This window comes from Asparagus officinalis, chromosome 5, assembly GCF_001876935.1.
Source record: "Asparagus officinalis chromosome 5, Aspof.V1, whole genome shotgun sequence".
Classification (NCBI taxonomy): Eukaryota; Viridiplantae; Streptophyta; class Magnoliopsida; order Asparagales; family Asparagaceae; genus Asparagus; species Asparagus officinalis.
The window spans coordinates 76,723,064-76,745,930 of record NC_033798.1 but is presented as its reverse complement, the minus strand read 5'-3'; the positions used below and the strand labels follow the sequence as shown (position 1 = coordinate 76,745,930).

Sequence of the window (22,867 nt, the reverse complement as noted above, 5' to 3'; positions counted from 1 at the left end):
GAGTCCGGCGAGTGGTGTTCACCTCGTCTATTGGTGCGGTCACAATGGACCCGAACCGTGGACCCGACGTGGTTGTTGATGAGTCGTGCTGGAGTGATTTGGAGTTCTGCAAGAACACTAAGGTTGGGATCTTATTTTGATTTTAAATTTAATTTAATTAGGTTGAATACATTAGGATTTGCCTGTAAAAGCTTTGCTACAGAGACCCAAAATATGAGACCAATAAGGGGACAAGTGAGGTGTCTCCCTCCTATTGGATAATGAGTGATGACCAACTCATTATCCAATAGAAGGGGAACATCTCACTTGTACCCCCTATTAATCTCATATTTAATTTGGGTCCCTGTAGCAAAACTCGAAAATCCCATGATTCTTTTCCCACCAGTCGAAATTTTAATGTTTGGTTGGTTACCAATCGATGATTTTAGGATGACCCAGACCTGAATCATACATACACATGTGCTTTTTAAATGCTATAATTGGTGATGTATTTGTTTATTACATGGACATTCAATGCTGATAAGTACAGAGATACTTGAGACGACTTCACATCAAACAGTTGTTTAACAAATACGACATTTTGATAATCTAAACAAACGAGGTCAGCATCGTATCGTACAATGTAGTATGTGACCTAGTCTGAACCGAACGGGATTCCGATGCTCCTCACCATAAAAAAGCAATGGATGGAGCACTAATTAATCACAATAATTGATTATAGCAAGGATGTGATTTTTTTTCTTTAGATATAAATTAGCAGTTGGTACAATACACGCACCGCAATTAAAAAAATAGATATCAAGCCTAGTCTTCATGGTGGAGATAGATCCAAACTCACCTACACCAGCCTCGCTTGAATGTGGGGCCCATGAAAACTCTGATGCCGGCAGAGTAAAGTCATCTAGGTTACACGTCTCTCATCGCTTTCACACATCGAGACTTGGCGTTTGTGGTGTCCTTCTTACCATGACGCTAAAATACATCTCGTCATTCGTATAAGGGTTGTTCTACAGGGTCCTAATCCATGGGACCAGGAGGGGACATGTGAGCTGTCACCTCCTGGTCCCATGGATTTGAGGTCCCCATGGAATTTTTCTTCGTATAAAAATAATAACAGAATGGTAGCCTGATACCGAGTGACAATTGATGTATACAGAACTGGTATTGCTACGGGAAGGCCGTAGCAGAGAAAGCAGCATACGAAACGGCTGCGGAGAGGGCAATCGACCTCGTCGTCATCAACCCGGTCCTGGTGCAAGGCCCGCTTCTTCAGCCCAACATAAACGCCAGCCTGATGCACGTCCTCAAGTACCTCAACGGCTCGGCCAAGACGTACACCAATGCGGTCCAAGCCTACGTTGACGTGCGCGACGTCGCGGAGGCGCACGTTAGAGTATTCGAGGCACCAGAGGCAAAGGGCCGGTACTTATGTGCGGAGAGTGTGTTGCATAGGGGTGATGTTGTTCGGATCCTCGCCAAGCTTTTCCCTGAGTACCCGCTGCCTACCAAGTAAGTACTAATTAATGAGTTTGGCTTTTTCTTAGTTCATTTGTTATTTGTGAGTTCATGGCATTAGATACGGTACTCAAAGTGACAAAAAAAGAAAAATATTCGTTCTCGGGGCCATGTTGTATGAATATGGATGCGATATTTAGGCTGCCGATAACCTTAAGTATAAATATGAAATGGTGACATTGGCCAGATGGTCTAGGGGCCATGTTGTATGAATGGCTATTGATGGATGACAATTGAAGCCGGAGCTTATAATAAGTTGCTCATAAAAGCAGCTTATAGAAGCAACTTATATAAGCTGTTAAAAGTAGGTGTTTGGTAATCAAATATAAAAAACTACTTAAAAAACAATCGAGCTGTTTGGTAAAAATATACTTAATGATCATTGTTAACGGAAAAAATGTATATATGATATATAAAATAAAAAAATCAGAAGTTGCTTTTAGAAGCAAGAAGCATCATTAGATTGCTTCTAAAAGCTTCTCTTTAAGGGCAGAAGCAGTTTCAATAATCATGTGCTAAGTTTCATAGACTCATGTTGGTAATTGAAACCCGTGTTGCCACATGTAATTATGATGTAATTTCAAATATGCGTAAGTCGTAGATACAATTGAGTGTTTTTCTGCACTGTAATCACAATAGCGTTTGTAATTTTTAATGAAATGAATAGCTAAAACTCAATAATAGTATTTCAGTTGCGTGAACTATAGTTAAGGTTACAGAAAGCACTAGGTGGCCTAGGCATTGGACCTGACGCCTAAGGCCTAGGCGCCTAGGCGGAAGCCTAGGCGAGGCCTATGTGTTTTTTATTTTTTGTTTTTAATTACACCTTTTGATAGTCAATGCCAATGTTATGGAAAGCTTAGGCACTGGATTAACACCTAGATAGATTTCTTAAATGGTGGTGGATGAGGTTTTACTAAAGGTCGGGAGAGGTAGAAGAGGTGTTCATAGTTGGAGAAGGTTGGAGGATGTGGAGGCTGTAAGGAAGAAATAACGATCAATGTCTAAATGATATAGTCCATGTAGACAAATCACGCTCCCCTAGGAACTTTCAAAACCTAGGTACCGCCTAGGCGCTAGGTGAGACGTATGCGGCCAAGGTATTGCCTAGGCCTAGGCATACGCCTAAACTGACTAGACGAAGGCTTTCTAAAACATTAGTTATAACTAATGCAGTCGTACAAACCAAACAATCCCCTATTAGAAGTAAGGGGGTGTTTGTTTTTATGAAAGTGAATTGTAAAAGTGTAAAAGTGAAATGATTTTAAGACTTTTGGTATTTGTTTTATTGAAAGTAATTTTGAAAGTGAAATGTTAAAATGAGTCCACATCAGCTCTAATGCATGTTTAAGTTCCCCTAAAAAAGTACTGAAGTCAAGTGAAAGTGAGAAAAAAGTAGGGACCGCTCCTAATTAATTAGTATATTTATTATTTATCTTACCTTATTTTCCCATGTTATTCGGTGGAAACAACCGCCTCCCCCCAAAATTTTCTTATATACTAATTATATTATTTCTTTTATAGCATTTAATAGCCGTGTACATTGTTATGTTATGTATATAGTACGAATTAGACAATTTATAAACATGACTACACATTTTAGTGTGATTGTTGTACAGTTGTAACATGACTAGGCATTTAATAAGCCATTACGTTATTAAAAAATATAAAGTACATAAGTAAAAAAATACAGAATACAAAGAATCTATGAAAATTAGTACAAGTAATTGATGATATATATACCTGAGGCTTTCAACTCGTTCTTTAGTTGTTACCAAAATAATTATTAGAGTTTAGAGTGTAATATGAATTTAAATAACAAATAAATAAATAATTACCACATCATTTTTATTTTCCTAGTTCCAAGATTAATTTATTTTTACAAACAAACATTGCATTTCGTTTTCATGTTGACAAGGATCAACTTTCACACTTGTAAAAATAAATGACTTTTTGAGTCACCTTCATTTAACCAAACACTCCCTAAATATGTGATGTGGATGACACGAGAGCAAGTACATCTAGGCTTCAAAGCAGTTAAAGATGCGACAGTTACCAAATCGTGTTGCGACGTGTACATGCTTCTAACTACACACCAAATCATCTGAACTCCAACGTCGCCCTTTCAAATTGCAGTCTTCAAAATCCAAGTCCTTACTCTCTTCCTTTATCACTTTGCCAACAAATCTTGTGGTGCCCCTCCTCTCCTCAAAAGTTGACATCGCTCATTTAGTTCAGCTGACACCCACCAGTCACCACATCAGAAATATTGAGAAATGTTTTTTTTATATAGAAAAAACTACAGAGAAAACATAAGAAGTTATGACACCATTGAATAGCTTACTTTATAGATCTTTTTATTTGCTATTTAAATAGCCTAAATTAAGATAGGACATGGCTAATTAACTAGAATAAAATTGTAAAACTAGTAATGTATACTTTCAAACACTAGCAGGACAAAATCCTGAAACCGCCTCTAATGCAAATCACTGATTAAATTCGCATTTACTCATGTTTACCATTCATAATCAATATCTTAAACCGGATTCCCCTTTTTGTACTGGTATCATCCCCACCTACTTTCAGACAATAAAATAACAAGCAGCAAGTTAGTGGAAGCTCCATTATCATGCTTCACTGAGCCCTGAGCTCTTGTTTCAGGAATCTCATTATTTTGCTAGACTGCTCAATTGGCTCTTTTTTTTTCCACCAACCACCTTTTGCTGCTCCACTAGGATGTTGGTGGTTCGCTCTTTTTCTTCCATAAATGTAGTACAGAAAAACATCACAATAATTTATACAACTTTAAATTATTAATATGTTTCTCTATTAATTATACATTCATGCAAGTAAGAAAGCAAACCACCAACATCAACAAATTATTCTTTCCCTGCTTCATCCCATCTTTAATGAAGGAAAGTCATTAACAAGTCATTTTTTCCTACCAACCAGAAAAAGTATACACGCAATCATCTCCTCTCTGTTTCCGATAAAATACGTAAAACTTGCGGATTTGAACCCAAATATTTTTCCTTCTTCGAAAGGATAACTATTAGGTTAGTTGGGCTTAATGGGTATTTGGTTGCAAGTCATTCTCAGAAGTTGCTTGTTAAACCAACAGATGAACTCATCATATTCCTATGCGGATTGCAATGGCCTTACCTATCAATTACTTTAAACAAAAAGGGGTGGCACTAGGGGCACACCACCAACCACAACCTCAACCACACTCCCTCTTTCATTGCTATAGTGCACCGGGCCCCACATGGGATTTTAAAATTTTAAAATCTCATGTGGGGCCTGGTGCACTGTAGCAAATGAGAGAGGGGGTGTGGTTAAGGTTGTGGTTGGAGGTGTGTCCCTATCATTTTCCAATAAAAAGAGGGGGTAAGAAAAGCAAAAGCAGGGGGGTGGTTATTTCAACATACTTATAGGATTTGGGGGGCCTGAGGTCAATTTCAAAGATTTAGGGGCCTACCATCAAAATATTGAAAATTTAGAAGTGCTTGAGATCAATTTCAAAGATTTGGGGGGCTAATAATATAGAATATTGAAGATTTGGGGGGTAATGTCAAAATAACCCAAAAAATACATCCAATTTTTTTTTAATCGGTCTAATGTTGTTGCCCACATCGCTAATCTTCGAGTATTCTCTTTGAAATTGCAGATGTTCTGATGAGAAGAATCCCCCCAAAAAACCATACAAGTTCTCAAACCAACGTCTGAAAGATTTGGGTATCGAGTTCATACCAGTAACACAGTGCCTTTATGAAACTGTGAAGAGCCTCCAGGAAAAAGGTCACCTCCCCATTGTTCCATCAGAGACTCCACCATCTCCTCAGATATCTTAAGTGGTTGTTTGATCGCTTGTACTTGTAGTTGAAAGTATTATGAATTTGCAAGGATATGAAATTTTACTATGATATTTGAAGTTGCAATTGCACTGCATAAAAATGTGTTACGATTACTGGATCCTTTTTCTGGTATCTGTATACAATGAGAAACTTGCTGAGATCATGTCATTGTTGTTATAAAAAACCTGGCAATAATTTTTCAACCAAACAATGAACTTAATAATGAGTCCATTATCATCCATTCGCCGTATGGCTCAGTGCTAAAAGATTCGATTACTAGGTCAGCTATCTAATAAATAAACAAACAAGATGATTCTTGTAGGTGTCAGAAGACGTTGAAAGTCCATCCTATGGATTGAATAATAACCCAAACCTGAAAGCATTTCATATAAATCAGGAAATTGGAAAAGAAAAGTCTATTCAAAAGACTTTTCTATGACAGGATTTTATGTGGCTTATTCCTTTTAGATCCCTTCAGATGACAATAAAAACACAAGAAAAATGACCGCTTGTCTTAGCAGTTATCATAATGGAATTTTCTGGCATTGGAAATACTTTTCCATGTATGTGTTGTGCCAAAAGCTGTGTCGAGGAACCAAAGCAAACGCCAATCCAAGAGAGCCAAACGAACTAAATATCAATGCACAAACAAAACACCAATTTTAACGTGGTTCGGCAAGTTGCCTACGTCCATGGAGCAAGAAGGGGATGATGTTTTCACTAATAGAGAAGAAGAGTACAAATTGAGATTACAAATCACTCAAAGAAACAAACTAATCTCACCAACAAAACTCTTAATCTCTCCAAACAAAACCCTAAACAAATAGCTCAGAAAATACCTCTTTTCTGTGCTCCAAATATCCCCAATTTGCTTCTCCAAATTCTCTCTTCCAATTGTTCCATATATATAGAAATCCTAAAATCATAAACATACTAGGAATTCTAAACCAAAAGCCAAATCAAATTAGGAATCCTAATAACCTATTACCAAAATAGATTAGGAATCCTAATAACCTAATGTTACCAAAATAGATTAGGAATCCTAATAACCTCATGTTACCAAAATAGATTAGGAATCCGCTATCCAACAATTCTCCACCTCGGCGAAGTTTTCCCAAAACTAAGCCGACACCGACCAAACCAAATGCCTCACTTGTTGCATCCAGTACGAAGTGAAACGATCCATAACAACGGACTCAATCCACAACAAGTCGAGACCCAAACGGGAGTGCGAACACTCACCCAAACATCAGTATCTACTCACCAAATCGGCTGCATCATAAATGACTGCCTACGTATCCTCTTGCCCAAGGAGTCAAGCCTTCACATAGTTCACCCAAACGGCCTCCAAAGGCCCTCAAACAAATAGAAAAGTCTACAACTCTTTTCCAATATCGCCAACGGATCTGTAACTGATAGTGGCCCCAAACTGATACAAATCAAACACCTCCATCTGAGGTGAACCAATGGCCGTATCCAAATCATGTCCACCAGCTACAACCGAATCCAAAACCAATCCATCATCTGCATCCGAAATCAAATGATCCCCAACCTGTGTCACCTCAGTTGAAATCCCAAATGACGCAGTATGATCTGAAGTATGTGGAATAGGTTCTATCCAAATTATCTGATCAACACTCTCTCCCTGCCGAGAGTCAAAAGTGATATTCCTGCTCAGAACAAAATCAGAAGCTCCCAAACGATAATCAAATGAGCCTCTGAATCCCAAACGCGCAACCCAAACGATAATCAAATGAGCCTCTGAATCCCAAACGCGCAATCGGATCAAATCTCACATCCTCGATGTAACCAAATGCTGGGTAACCAAATATCCGACGCCAACCAAAATCTGAAGCAGCTCCACCAGATCTAATTGTAGGAATCGAAAATTGCCTATAGGTCTCCACGAACGGTTCAGTGTTAAAGAGCGACGATGAACGTCACTATCCGATCCACAGGAGTTCGATTGACGTCGATGAATGATTGAAGTGAATCGACGAACTACGTGAGCTGATAGGATTTCGGAATAGCGAAGGCACGGGCCAATCGGGAACCCTGTGATGTTCACGAAAAGGACAATGACCTTCACGTCTCGATCACTCTACAGATAATCCAACCATCGGAGCGGATCTAACTCTGTGTCAAGCTTCCAACGCACTTGGAATCACTCAAATCCGAGTTCGGACGAAGAATTTACGGCGAAAACAATCAAACATACACAACGGAGCGTCTCAGGCTGAACTGGGACACCCGGGGTGCCTCGAGAAAGTCGGAACACCCCAGGGGTGTCTAGGCTTTTCCTAGACACCCCAGGGGTGTCTAGGCACCCTAGGTGCCCCCATTGCCTATAAATAGCAACCTTAGGCCTCATTTTTGGGGATCTGGATTTTTTGGAGAGTTGGCGAAGCCCTGCTGCAGTGAAGAGTGGTCGAGCGCTTCAACAGAGGAGAGGTCTTCATCAGATTCTTCATCACCCGTGTCCGTTCCTTAGTATTACCCTTCGCCGGTAATCCTAAGAAGAGCAAATATCTCGTTTTAGCCGAGATAGGCGCTTCAAGCTTCTAGATCTCCTCGCGGATCGACGAAGCTCTGTCCGATTTTTCCGGAACAGATCTGAGTGCCAGGTAGTCCACGGATATCGACGTCCCCGTCACAGGCCAAAGACCCACGCAAGCAAGAGACGATAAACGGATCTTGCGTTTATTTTCAAGAAAGTTGTAATTTTTATTTTCGTTATTTGAATTCATTTGTAAACGTTTAAAGTTCTAATGAAATCAATGATGAAGGCAACTTTCGACGAAAAAAAACTGGCGACCACAGTGGGAGCCAACAGCCTCGCTGCCGAGGCTGTCGTGACGCAACCGGCATTCAAGATCCGGGTGAATGAAGAGATCGAATACGAGTTCGATCAGCAAAAGTTTGAAGAGTACCTCTCTTCCTCCTCCTCCAGATCCGCCTCTCCAAACAGGCGTAGGAAGACTTTATCTTCCAGAAATGCTCGCGGGACCTCCGGCTCGGACGCGCCAAAGACGGCGCCAATGCCTTGCACGACAATTGGCCAAGGCCACATAATCGATGGACGGGATCCGCTACAATGAAGATCTGAAGTCCAGACAGCGCCAAGAGCAACAACGGCGCATAACCAACTCCTCCTCCAAGGCAGAAACGAACGATTGGGTTCGTGTCACGAGGACTCGCTCAACCCTCGAAGAGCGAATCAAGAAGCGCCGCGCATTGCTTGCGCATGCCCGAGCCCTTCTGCAGAAAGCAGAGGAGATGCAAAAAGAAGAGACGGTCAAGAATCCGTCAAAACTCAAGCAGGTGTGGGTGCTAAAGGCAAAGCCGGCGCCTAAGATAAGAGCGGACGATGTTGCTGTCCAACCTTCATCAAATCCAGATCTCGTTCCCCTTGCCCCCGCACCTCCGGCGGAGTCAGGTAAGAACACGGATCCTTCAAGATCCAGGGTTCCTTTGAAAGGTCGCCTCGGTCCTTTACCCAGGAACCGAGGTAAAGCACCTGTCAAGGAGCGATTGGGTCCGTTGAAAGGTCCCCAAATGATGAACCCGACTGGGGGTCGTGCTAATCCCCCCAAGGAAGATAACAAAGGGAAAACCCCTATTGCCGACCGCATTGGGTTGCGTATCGAAGTTCAAGAGCCCGTTAAGTTTTTACGCTCGCAAAAGCGTAGACTTGAACGAGCGATTCTTGAAAACGCTAATAAAGCGTCATATCCCCAGAGGGAAACACATTCGTCTGATGATGATTGTGTTATACCTGGGAAGTCATGCCAACACTCTATGGGTTACTCCAGTTATCAAACTGATGAGTTGTACTATAGAGCTGGGGGTATGAATAAGTCTCGGAAGAGAGATGCTCGAGACACGAAACCCCACTGCCCGTGTGCCAACATCATCAGGGCAGTATTATCAACGTGTAGCTGCCTCAAGACCGCTCCGCAGAGGGTCTCGATATTCGAGAGAATCTCCAATGGAACGACGAATCCCAAATCAAGGCGTTTCCACCAAATAGGATCGGTTGCTCGAGATGATGAATTCCCAGAAGTTACCATCAACATGGTCAACAAGGGAAAATCTCCAAATGTTTCAAGTGATTCCGACCCTAATTTCTCTCCAGGAAGCAGAGTCAATTCGGGAATAGCTCAGCTTCAGCTAGAAGCCGTCGAATATAACGATTACCATGGGATCCATGAAGGAATCCATTCCAATGACGAACTCTCAGATTCTTATTCTGCACTCGCCTCCGATGATACAACGTCTAGCATAGGACAAGCTCGAGAAGTGTTCATGATCAACACCGAGCAAATAGCCAAAATCATGGAGGATGCTCTAGCCAAGCAGAAAGAAGCATTCAAAATCGAAATGGAAATGGCTATGCAGGAGATGAGACAAATGCACGACCAACAAATCCAAGCTTTGTCAAATCAGCTAGTTGAATCCAGTCGTCGCACCCAGAACGCCGCAGTTGACGGCGATCCGGAAGTGGACGAAATCATCATGGCCGACGCCACGCCCAAAAATACTGAGGGTGACCCCACTAAAAATAACGACGCTGGGGGTGGACCCACCAATGATGATAACACTGGGGGTGGCCGGGTGACCCCACTAAAAATAACGACGCTGGGGGTGGACCCACCAATGATGATAACACTGGGGGTGGCCGTGTTATTCCTCTCGAGAATTGTCCAAAACAGGATATAGATGAGGCCGAAAAGATGAAGGATCTCGAACGAAAAATTGACGCCCTGATGTCTGCTCGAGAGGTAAAGAAGACCGGCATTCTGTGTCCTTACCCGAAAGAGTGGGACTCGATCCCGTATCCAGCGAAGTTCAACCTGATCAACTTCACGCCGTTCGACGGGAAGGGCTCGCCCACTCAGCATCTAATCTACTTCAAGTCCCACTTGGGGGTGATCTCTTGTAATGAAGCCTTGATGGTTCGGTCATTCGTCGGCACCCTTCGCGAGCCTGCCTTCGATTGGTATCGGCGTCTTAAATTTGGAAGCATCAACAGCTGGGAGGACCTGGAAAGCATGTTCCTCGCTCATTTCTTCGATGATGACGCAGAAGTGTCGATCAAAACACTCTTCGATGAGAAACAAAAAGACGGAGAGTCGGTGGATACCTTCATCAAACGCTTCCGCAATCAGGCAATGAACTGCAAGGATCTCGTCACGGAGGAATTCGTCTTTCAGACTTGTCATAACAATTTGTCCATTAACATCTTGGATGTTATGGGAGTAGAGCCGCTCAAGACATGGAAGGATTGGAAGGCCCGAGGAGAGCAAGCCGAACGATTCCTTAAAAGGAAGAAGGCCGAGAGGAGCCAACCGATGGCTAATTCTCCGAACTCGAACTTCGCCTCTCGTGATAGGGAAAAGGCACTTGCAGCGGCTGTTGATCAAACGTCAAAACAACAGTCCCGAAGATAGCAGAAGACTTCGGATCAAAAGGCCCAGAAAGAGTACTCATTCAAGGACGAAGACGTTCCCGCCATCTTCGAGTCTCTTCTCGAAAACAACAAAATCAAGCTCCTGCCCATCACGAATCAGGAGGAAGCTGAAAATACTACGGATCCAAAGTACTGCGCATACCACAGGAGGATCCTTCATCCTACCAAGGCTTGCTTTACTTTAAAGAATAGCATCCAGACCTTGGTTGAGGCTGGCGTCATAACGTTAGGGTAAGCCAAACGGTAGTTACACTCCGAAGAGTATACGAGTATAAACTGCTTCTTAATACTCCGACAAGTATAAGAGTATAAACTGCTTCTTAATACTAAACTGTTTCTCAATCCTCCGACCGGTATAAGAGGTTAAACTACTCCCTGATACTCCAATAGGTATATGAGTCTAAACTGTTTCCTACCGTTGACGGGAAGTTCCTGGAGAATTTTTATATGTAATATTCTTAAGGATAACCCGATCATGTAACCAAATGCGATGATAAACCCAGTTTCGCGAAGAAACTGGGGGTGGATGATTCATGTAACGGGAAGTTCCCGGAAAAAATACTATATGTAATTCTCTTAGGGATAACCCGATCATTATAAACAAAATGATAAACACTAAACCCCACTGTGATTTGTATGAGTCAACACTCTCGATGTGATTTGTACTCCTACTCTCACTGTTTACCTGGTCAAACCTTCCTATAGTTAGGGCCACAACTAAAGTCCCCTCTCGATTCCTTCCATGAAACCTTCCTACAGTTAGGATCGTCTCAAACCTCCCGATTGGTCAAACCTTCCTACAGTTAGGACCACAGTCAAAATCCCCTCTCGATTCCTCCAATGAACGAGAGGTCCACTTTCAAATCAAGTGATCAAACCTTCCTACAGTTAGGTTCACCTCAAACTCCCATTTGGCCAAACCTTCCTACAGTTAGGGTCAAAACCATAATTCACTCTCGATAAACGAGAAATTCACCTTTAGTTCGGTAATCAAACCTTCTGACAGTTAGGACCATCCGAAGTTTTTGATTCTCGGAGTGGAGGTCCCACTCCTAGTTTCATCGTTCCGGATTCTGGGGGTGGAGATCCCACCTCGAGTCTCTTTTCTAGCTGAAGATAGAATATAAAATTCTTCTTCTTCAGTGTCAGGGGATAGAATATAAAATTCTTCCTCTCCCATTTTGGGTTCGTCTTTGCCCCAAGAGAAGACACCAACTTTTTCAACTCCCAAAATCTATGCCTCACAGGTACTAGGAAGTTTATCCCGAATCCTAAGCAGGGATAAGTCTGCGCCTAACACGCGCTGTCGGTTTAGTCTTTTTCCGTAGAAAAAGACACCAGAGTTCAATTCTGGGGTATTCTGAATTTTATCCCGAAGCCTAAGCAGGGATAAGCCAACGCCTAACACGCGTTACCGGTTTAGTCTTTCACCGATTGAAAAAGACACCAGAATCCAGTCTGGGGTATTTTATCCCGAAGCCTAAGTAGGGATAAGTCAGCGCTTAACCTGCGTTGCTGGGTGGTTCGTTCCCGTAAAAAAACGACCGAGTCTACGTATTCAGCATCGTAGCAACAAAAATCCATGCCTTTCACGCACGGGGAATTTTATCCCGAAGCCTAAGCAGGGATAAGCCAACGCCTAACACGCGTTGCCGGTTTAGTATTTTACCGATTGAAGAAGACACCAGAATCCGAGTCTGGGGAATTTCATCCCGAAGCCTAAGAAGGGATGAGCCAGCGCCTAACACGCGTTGCCGGTTAGTCTTTGACCGTAAAAAGGACAAAAGACCACGTATTCAACATTGTGGCAGGTTGTTATTAACACCATAATCCGTGCCTCACACGCACGGGGAATTTTATCTCAACTCCTAAATAGAGATAAGTCTACGCCTAACACGCGTTGCCGGTTTAGTCTTTCACCGATTAAAAAAAGACACCAAGGTCTAAACTTGGAGAATTTTATCCCGAAGCCTAAGTAGGGATGAGTCAACACCTAATACGTGTTGCCGGGTAGCCTATTCCCGTAACAAGGGCGAAGCCTATGTATTCAAAATCATAGCACAAAGCCTCAGAGAACTTACTCTCTTAGCACAACGTTACACGCGGAACGGATTCAGACAATCCGCGTGCTAGCCCGATTCAAACGGTAATCGGTAAAGGCACATCAAACCCGTTGAAGGCTGGGGGTTTGCCAAAAATCCCAAAGTCTATGTCTAACACACATTGCCGGTTTAGTATTTTACCGATTGAAGAAGACACCAGAATCCGAGTCTGGGGATTTTTATCCTGAATCCTAAGTAAGGATAAGTCAGCGCCTAACACGCGTTGCCGGGTAGTCTATTCCCGTGAGAAAGACGAAGTCTACGTGTTCAATGTCGCAGCACTAAAAGAGTTAACTCTTTTAGCACAACGTTATGTGCAGAACGGATCTAAACAATCTGCATGCTAGCCCGACTCAAACGGTAGTCGGTAAAGGCTCATCAAACCCGTTGATGGCTGAGAATTTGCCAAAAAATTCTATAAAGTGCGAGTCATTGATGCATCAGCTCTGTTAGTTGGTCTCGTGACTCGATTATCCAACAACATTAAAATAAGATCCACAAATACAGATGAATCAACTTTAACAGTTGGTCCTGCAACCCCGAAACTTAGGACCGCCTTGCTCCAATACCTTAAGAGCTTAAACTGTGTATACTCCAGTAAACGTACGAGTATAAACTGTGTCAACGTCGGGCAGTCCGTAACCCTAGGTCAACGCGTAACCCTAGGTCAACGCCAGTCAACGCGTTATGACCAAAGTCAACGTTTGACGATCCAAAACCCTAGGGTCAACGCCGATCAACGCGTAACCCTAGGTCAACGCCAGTCAACGCGTTGCGACCAAAGTTAACGTTCGACGATTCAAAACCCTAAGGGTCAAACGCCGGTCAGCGCGTAACCCTAGGTCAACGCCAGTCAACGCGTTGCGACCAAAGTCAACGTTTGACGATCCGAAACCCTAAGGGTCAACGCCGGTCAACGCGTAACCCTAGGTCAACGCCAGTCAACGCGTTGCGATCGGAGTCAACGTTTGACGATTCGAAACCCTAGGGTCAATGCCGGTCAACACGTAACCCTAGGTCAATGCCAGTCAACGCATTGCGACCAAAGTCAACGTTTGACGATTCGAAACCCTAGGGTCAACGCCGGTCAACGCGTAACCCTAGGTCAACGCCAGTCAATGCGTTGCGACAAAAAGTCAACACACGGTGATTCCCGGAAGAACTTCGGCTATTCGTCAAAGCATCGAATAGACCGAAAATCGAAGGAGCCAATAGTTGAAGCTAACTACAGGTCCTTACGCCGGCTGAAGGCTAGACCAATCACATCCAAAGTATTCCAGCCTCTTCTATAAAAGAAACGAGTCCGGAACGCTCTGGAGGGGGTATCTGTAGGCATCGAAAATTACCTATAGGACTCTACGAACGGTTCAGTGTTAAAGAGCGACGATGAACGTCACTATCCGATCCACAGGAGTTCGATTGACGTCGATGAACGATTGAAGTGAATCGACGAACTACGTGAGCTGATAGGATTTCGGAATAGCGAAGGCACGGGCCAATCGGGAACCCTGCGATGTTCACGAAAAGGACAATGACCTTCACGTCTCGATCACTCTACAGATAATCCAACCATCGGAGCAGATCGAACTCTTCGTCAATCTTCCAACGCACTTGGAATCACTCAAATCCGAGTTCGGACGAAGAATTTACGGCGAAAATAATCAAACATACACAACGGAGCGTCTCAGGCTGAACTGGGACACCCGGGGTGCCTCGGGAAAGTTGGAACACCCCAGGGGTGTCTAGGAAAAGCCTAGACACCCCAGGGGTGTCTCGGCCAAGCCGCAACCTTAGACCTCATTTTTGAAGACCTGGATTTTTTGGAGAGTTGGCGAAGCCCTGCTGCAGTGAAGAGTGGTCGAGCGCTTCAACAGAGGAGAGGTCTTCATCAGATTCTTCATCACCCGTGTCCGTTCCTTAGTATTACCCTTCGCCGGTAATCCTAAGAAGAGCAAATATCTCGTTTTAGCCGAGATAGGCGCTTCAAGCTTCTAGATCTCCTCGCGGATCGACGAAGCTCTGTCCGATTTTTCCGGAACAGATCTGAGTGCCAGGTAGTCCACGGATATCGACGTCCCCGTCACAGGCCAAAGACCCACGCAAGCAAGGGACAATAAACGGACCTTGCGTTTATTTTCAAGAAAGTTGTAATTTTTATTTTTGTCATTTGAATTCATTTGTAAACGATTAAAGTTCTAATGAAATCAATGATGAAGGCAACTTTCAACGAAAACACTAATAACTCCTAATGCAGCAGTCGGTGACCTATGACTAAGATGACCCAAATATGTCGAAGCTCAAGAACCAATGCTCGATAACCAACGCCGATCCTCCTCCAGAAAGAAACGACCTATCGAAACTGTCATCTCATCTTATCGCCCCAAAGTCTCCACACCAATGAAGTGTCTCCTATTGCCGTGAGCTCGGCACAAACGCAAGAAATGACCCCTACCAAAGCTAGAACAACGAGTTACCTTTCTGCCAATACACTTCTTCCAATTATTATTGACTTCTAGGACTTTACACCAACGGGAACTGATCGCGACCCAATAATACCTAGAACAATCACCAACTGTGAAAACTATAAAACGATTACCTTCCAATGATGCCTCCTTAGAAGGCCTCCAAATGCCTAACTGAACACCTCCTAAAAGACCCCTCGCTTGATGGATAGGAGTGCCAAACTCCACCTCGGTCTTGCTCATCCCAATGAGCTCAAAGGACTTCCATCTGCAGGTCAAAGCACTCCTCAATAACCTATGCACGACATCACCAATCAAATACCCCAGCACCAAACAAAGTCACAATCTAGCCAAATCCAATGAAGTCGTCAGAGCTCTATCAATCACCGTGCTCCCAAGAAAATAGTATAAGTTACTCTTTCGGACGTCTTCATCACAATCATGGACCCAAATGTAACCTTCAAGCGTGCATCCGCCAAGGTCACCCTATAGTCTGCTGCCTCCAAAGCTCCAAGTGAAATAATGTTCTTCTTCAAATGAGGAACGAACCTCACTCCAACCAACTCCCGAATCACCCCGTCACTCATCCTGATCCGAACGGTACCGATACCACAAATAGAGCATTTGTGATCATTCCCCATGAGCACGAAATCCCCTCTTTTCAACTCCTGAAAGCTGGAGGATCAATCCCTCCTAGGGTAAATATGGTATGTAGCACCCGAATCCAACATCCACTCTATAGAGTAGGCAACACAAATTGACGGGAGTGCAGATAATGAGTAGCCTGAGGAATCTAAAACTGAATTGTTACCACTAGTCTTGATAATATTCACCTCTGAAGCTTATACAGCTTTCCCCTTATTCTTCCCGGCTTGATCATTCAACTTTGGACATTCAGCTTTCCAATGTCCATCTTCTTTACAAAAAACACATTGATTCCTATGAATTCCAAGATGTGCTCCTCTAGAATGTGACATTCTACCTCGGTTTGGACCCTTTGCTCTTGCAACCAATGCCTCCGCTACCGGCTCAATAGAAGTCTCATTGTCCTTCTTCCTGAGTTGGTAATTCACTAATGAAGCGGTGACCTCACTATATGAAAGAGATGCCTTCCTATTAATAAGAGTAAGGACAAACGTCTCATATTCCTCATCGGGCAAGGAACTCAACAATAGCAACGCCTTGTCCTCATCTTCAACAATGACATCTACATTCGCCAAATCTGTAAGAAGCTTCGTGTAGTGGTTCATGTGATCACTAATGGATGTCCCCTTCTTCAATTGGAAGTGATAAAGCCTCCTCTTCAAATGCAAGTGGTTTTCAACGCTCTTCGTCAAGTACTTGCTCTCTAGGACCTCCCAAATCTTCTTCGCAGAAGTCTCATTCATCACATCATATTTTAGATCTTGAGTGGGACAAGACCTAATCACACCACATGCTGTTCGATTCATCTTTTTCCAAACCTTCTCATCAATGTCGTCCGGTTTCCCGTCCAACTCTAACGTATCTTTCAAATTCTGTGCATTGAGCATATCCAAGACTTCGCATCGCCAAAGTCTAAAATTATTAGTGCTATTGAACTTCTCCACGTCAATCTTCATCGAGTGGATACTCAAACTTTGGACAGTCTTCACACCTGAAGAACTACCCTCAACTCCCTCTTTCTCAGCCATAATCCTCAACACACCAACAACCAATGCGAAAACAAACAAAGAATAGATCCAAAACTGAGAAAAGAAAGAAGCTTTAACGAAAAGATCCCACCTTTCTCACCAACTGAAACTCTAGACGAGCTTCCCAAATCGATTTACTCCTCCAAATAGCCCAAGCGTAGCCCGAGCTCTGATATCACTTATTATGCCAAAAGCTGTGTCGAGGAACCAAACCAAACGCTAATTCAAGAGAGCCAAACGAACTAAATATCAATGCACAAATAAAACACCAATTTTAACGTGGTTCGACAAGTTGCCTACGTCCACGGGGCAAGAAGGGGATGAGGTTTTCACTAATAGAGAAGAAAAGTACAAATTGAGATTACAAATCACTCGAATGGATAAACTAATCTCACCAACAAAACTCTTAATCTCTCCAAACAAAACCCTAAACAAATAGCTCAGAATATATCTCTTTTCTGTGCTCCAAATATCCCCAATTTGCTTCTCCAAATTCTCTCTTCCAATTGTTCCATATATATAGAAATCCTAAAATCATAAACATACTAGGAATTCTAAACCAAAAGCCAAATCAAATTAGGAATCCTGATAATCTATTACCAAAATAGATTAGGAAGCCTAATAACCTCATGTTACCAAAATAGATTAGGAAGCCTAATAACCTCATGTTACCAAAATAGATTAGGAAGCCTAATAACCTCATGTTACCAAAATAGATTAGAAATCCTAATAACCTCATGTTACCAAAATAGATTAGGAATCCGTTATCCAATAGTATGCGGGTCCAATATCATACTCGCAGCCTAGGGCAAAATTTTTATCCTACATAATATTCTACACATGAAAGATAGTCAAAAGGAGAAGAAACTAGACACATTTAACAATATTATTCATTATAAAGCAACTCAATTATTTCCCTCGCTAATGCATCTCTGCTATGATGCTCTGTTATCCCCATATTATCAGTTGTAGCTTTATTTTGCCACAAACCTACATTGCAGTACAGTATCATATCAGTTGAAAACTTTTAGATTAAACATCTGCGACCAAAGTTTACAAATGCAGTCCCACAATCTTCCGTCTGTTTCCTCCTTGTCCATAATCTTAATTTTTTTCCACGAGGCATCCCCACACCTTATTATGGACGGGACTAATCCCAGCTCGCACATCGTGGCTGGTGTTGGCCTGAGGGTTTTTCACCTACTGCGGGATTCGAACACGGGACTATCCCACTATGGATAGTCCCCTAACACACTAGTAGAAAAATGATCAACCTAGACGGAAATTTCCGTCTAGGTTGATGGCAATTCTGTCTAGATTAGGTCATCTAGATGGAATTCCGTCTAGTTTGAGTGATTTATTTTGCTTCCGTCTAGATTGCTTCAAACTAGACGGAATTCCGTCTAGATTGATCAATCTAGACGGAAGTCAACCTAGATGGAATAAAGAATCCCGTCTAGGTTGTCAACCTAGACGGAAATTCCGTCTGGGTTAGCAACCCAGACAGAATTTCCGTCTGGGTTGGCAACCTAGACGGAATTCCGTCTGGGTTGCCAACCTAGACGGAATTCCGTCTGGGTTGCCAACCTAGATGGAATTGCCGTCTAGGTTGGTTTTTTACAACCTAGACTGAAATTCCGTCTAGGTTGATTCTATCTAGACGGAATTCCGTCTAGATTGCCTTTTTTCAAGGAAAAAAAAATTAATTAAAATTTGTATTTCCCTGTACAATTACATTAATATTTGAATACATCCAGAAAATATTGTACACGCCACATTCAACCATCCAATCATAATCAAAATTCATAACAATTCCATTCAAAAACATCTATATAACCAAATCCAACACATTGTACAAATCCAACCATCCACTTCAAAATATACATCAATCAGTTCCATCTAAAACACATCCAACAACATATATACTAACAATGCCAGTGACTAAGATATGATACACGACATGAATAAATGTAGTGTTATAACAAATAAAACTGTTTATTGTATTAAAAATAAAAAAACCCCATCCATCGTCATCGGCGGGGGTATCTCTATCCCGATTACGAGAATGGGTGCTGCTCCCTCCAATATCTCCACTCTGAATGTTCAATTGAATAATCATTATGTGGTGTTTGATCATTAAAAATAAAAAAACCTCATCCATCGTCGTCGGCGGGGGGATCTCTATCCCGATTACGAGAACGGGTGCTGCTCCCTCCAATATCTCCACTCTGAATGTTTAATTGAATAATCATTATATGGTGTTTGATAACATATTAGATAAAAATAAATTTATAAATATAAGAAAAAATAAGGTACCTAAGCACTACTCTGTCTAGCGTCGGAATTATCGCCAATCGAGCTAATGATCCGTATGACATCACCATACGCGCTATAAGGAATAGCACCGCCTAAATATTATATAACATACCCCATGAGATCGTCCATCGAGTTCGCCATCAGCGCAACTCTAGTCATCTCATTAGTCACCTGAATATGCAGCTCCGGGTCAATTTTGTCAATCAGATACGCAGAGATACGTGCGACAAATGGCATAGCCTGGAAACTGCTTGTGGCTGCTCTCGTCGATGTAGATGGTGTGGAGGATGCTGTGGACGATCTGATGCTTATACCAGGTGAAGCTCCGACACCATGCAAAGGATATCTTCCTCTCCTATTATTAGGGAAAAATAAATATTAAACTTTGCTCTCAAATTCAATAATGGTAAACAAATATAAATAGTATGTAGTATTCAAATTGATTCGATTTTTCACCATCCTTACCTATTATGACCCATCAGGTTCTGTGTGAGATTGATGTTCTCCTCTGCAGAAAGCATGTGAGGGTCTAGCTCGGTTTGTTCCTCCTCCTGCGAAATGTAGACAGATGCAGCCTCCTTGGATGCGGTCTCAATTCCCTCCTAAAGCACAAATTTATAGTTAATTCAAGATAATGACCATATTATTTGTGTTCTCGTTTCCTCGCAATCTTAACAAAATAGAATTAATAATACTACTCAAGATATGTATAAGTCTACCACTAACTCGAGATTTGTCGTGATCTTATCCCGATTCCTCTCATCACCCCTATATTGTTCACGAAAAGTACCATATGCCGCTCTGGCCCTCAAGTGTATCGGCATTAATGATTTCCCCTGTCATATTATAAATTATGAGATTTCATAATCATACTAAACATTAAGATCTTTTAAATCTTTAAATGACATATACCGTATCTTGACAATAAACATCCTCCAGATTGGCGTAGGAGTGTGAGCCCAAGTGATGGTCATGCAGCTTCTTTCTTCTATTTTCTGACCCCTTCGTGGATTTATTCTTTAAAAAAATTCTGTAAATATAAAATGAAATAATATCTTAAAATTATAAACTAAATTTCATGAAACTAACCTTGGCGGCATCGCTGTCCCAATACATGAGGAGAGCCGTAAAATAAATCTCGTCAACTCGGTCATCGATGTTTAAAAACCTCTGCCAGTCCTCCTCATACCTGTCATAGGTTTCATGTTTGATCTCATGCCTCCATTGTTTGAGGACTGCTTCAACCTTGACATTAAACACATAATTCCAAGCCCCCTCAAAGTTCTCAAGGCAAAAGCAGTCTTGTAGATTTACATACACATTTAGTAAGGATAATTTAATATCAATTACTAATTATTAATAAATGAAAATCTAAAACAATATGCACTTACCATAAGCGCAGTCCATATCGCCTCGTATGCGGTCCATGGTAATTCTCGAAAATGAAAATAAGGGTTGATAATGGTCGCTCTACGCACGAGAACCCCAATATATGCATTCAATCGGGTTGACCAAGGACCAACGGGCAAATTAGAACTATTCCACCTAATAATGCCCCTCATTCCTCTTGGCGGTTGTTTAGAATCAGGCTTACCTCCGCCACGTCGTCCCTCTATGCGATCCTTCTTAGCACCTACAATAATGACAACATGATAATATATCATATAATATACAAATGTGAAAATTAAAAGTATTTATATAATTTACCATTCGCTATCTCTCTTTCTTTTGCTGCGAGTGCAACAGCTTTCCTAGTCTCCAACATAGGAAGCATTTCCTGATACCTTCTCGCAGCACGTGGGTGGTACTTTCTTGAGTCAGCCTTGGACTTATGAGAGTCCGGAGGTAAGGGTAAACTGAGATAGTCATGTGTCTTCGCCCACAAGTCAGTATGGGATGTATATGATGGATATGTCGGGGTCCAAGTAGCACCTACATAAGAAAGAAGAATCATTAATATTAAATTTTAATTGAACATTATCAATTATTAAATATTTAATACCTGCGTCGGGGGATGGTTCTGGTGCTGCGTCGGGGGATGGTTCTGGTGCTGCATCAGAGGGGCCGGGTGATGAATATCCAGCATCTACAACAAATGAACACTATGAGCTAGATAACTAAAAATTTATAAAACATGTTAAAGTATTAATTAATTTTTATACCTGCATCCGGAGATGGTAGTGGATCATCAGCACCACTACCTGGGGTGATACTCCGTGAGCGATCACCCTCTAGGTCAAAGAGCCTCCTCATCCTCCTCCTCATCTGCAAATATAATAAAGACAATCGTTAAGAAAAAATTGTATACATGCTCATGAGATATATTGTTATGAAATGCATTATTATTTTTATTATGATAAGATAAAAATCGATAATGTGGTGTAACATATCAGGTTCATACCTACATCCAGCGCCATATTCTGTGCGTAAGAGAATTCTTGCCAAACATCATCAGATGAACCGATTGGTTCACTATAATTATCTTCACTTTCTTCAATATTTTTTTCATTGTTATTAGGAAGAACAACAGATCTTGGCTCCTTGTACAAAACCACCCAATCATACATGACATTCGGATCTTTCACATAGAAGCACTGATCAGCTTGTTCTGCGAAAATGAATTTCTCATCCGTATATACTTCTCGGTGAAGATTGACTAGTGTAAATCCATAATGATCCTTTTGCTTTTTTGCAGGACACCACCGAACCTTGAACATCGTGTAAGTACATTGTTTTGGTTTACCAAAGCCGTAAATTACCTCAACGATATCTTCTAATTGGCCATAATATAATATGTCAGCTAGAATTGGATTTTGATCTCTTATACTTGAAAAACATTCTTGGGCAAACAAGCCCATGACCCCACTGTTCTGAGTTACCCTCCTATCATCTGTCTCTAACGTTCGAAATTTATATCCATTCACCAAATGCTCATTATAACGTCTCACTTCGTGATAAGGACGTTGTGCATGGATAATAATTTCATCTGGTAATATAGTATCATCAAGAAGTGATTTTTCAACCTAAGACAAACAATTTGAGAATATTTAGGCGATGTGGTATTATGAATGTTCAATAATTAATTGTAAAACAATTACATCAAATCTCAACCAATCAGAAAAAAATTTCTTATGTCTTTTCTGAATATTGTGCGCTGCATTCCTACCGGTTGTTTCATTCTTAAGCTTCTCCAGATGTCGCCTATATAAACAATATATAAGTTTGTATTGATAAACTATATGTAAAATGAATATTTCTCATCTATATTACAAATTTTATTTGTTACCTTCGATAGTCTTCGAACATATCAAGGTTTTCCAACACATATGCATGAATTTGATCTAAGAGAGATCTCGGGTATTTTTCACGCTTCCTCTCCTTTTGAGGTGCTTGAGATGTGGTTTTCTTCTTACGCATGTAACGTGATGCAAACACAAAGCATTCGTTAGCCACGTATCCTTCAGCTATCGAGCCC

The 22,867-nt window shown here is 41.8% G+C and overlaps 2 protein-coding genes and 2 long non-coding RNA genes across 5 annotated transcripts in view; 1 reads left to right on the top strand and 3 right to left on the bottom strand.

Annotated features, from left to right (window-relative positions):
- Positions 1 to 5,584, top strand: part of LOC109843987 (cinnamoyl-CoA reductase 1-like) — a 6,802-nt gene extending 1,218 nt beyond the window's left edge. The window contains exons 4-6 of one of the 2 annotated variants that reach the window (XM_020412995.1): positions 1 to 122; positions 1,157 to 1,509; positions 5,183 to 5,584. The exon at positions 1 to 122 is cut by the window's left edge and continues 11 nt beyond it. In XM_020412995.1, the coding sequence (XP_020268584.1) occupies positions 1 to 122; positions 1,157 to 1,509; positions 5,183 to 5,366 (659 nt within the window). In that variant the 3' untranslated portion in view covers positions 5,367 to 5,584. Of the gene's footprint in view, positions 123 to 1,156; positions 1,514 to 5,182 lie in introns of those variants that run through there. The other variant, XM_020412996.1, reaches the window with a different exon arrangement.
- LOC109840512 lies at positions 19,877 to 20,344 on the bottom strand. Its single transcript, XR_002246939.1, has 3 exons — positions 20,305 to 20,344; positions 20,112 to 20,228; positions 19,877 to 19,994 (listed from the first exon to the last, which is right to left on the bottom strand). It is a non-coding gene; the product is annotated as an uncharacterized LOC109840512 (long non-coding RNA).
- LOC109842037 lies at positions 20,576 to 21,194 on the bottom strand. The gene is made up of 3 exons (XM_020410954.1): positions 21,100 to 21,194; positions 20,784 to 21,025; positions 20,576 to 20,581 (listed from the first exon to the last, which is right to left on the bottom strand). The coding sequence occupies exons 1-3, from the start codon at positions 21,164 to 21,166 to the stop codon at positions 20,576 to 20,578; spliced, it is 315 nt and encodes a 104-aa protein (XP_020266543.1). The 5' UTR covers positions 21,167 to 21,194.
- Positions 21,296 to 21,622, bottom strand: LOC109842826. The gene is made up of 3 exons (XR_002247410.1): positions 21,555 to 21,622; positions 21,395 to 21,478; positions 21,296 to 21,324 (listed from the first exon to the last, which is right to left on the bottom strand). It is a non-coding gene; the product is annotated as an uncharacterized LOC109842826 (long non-coding RNA).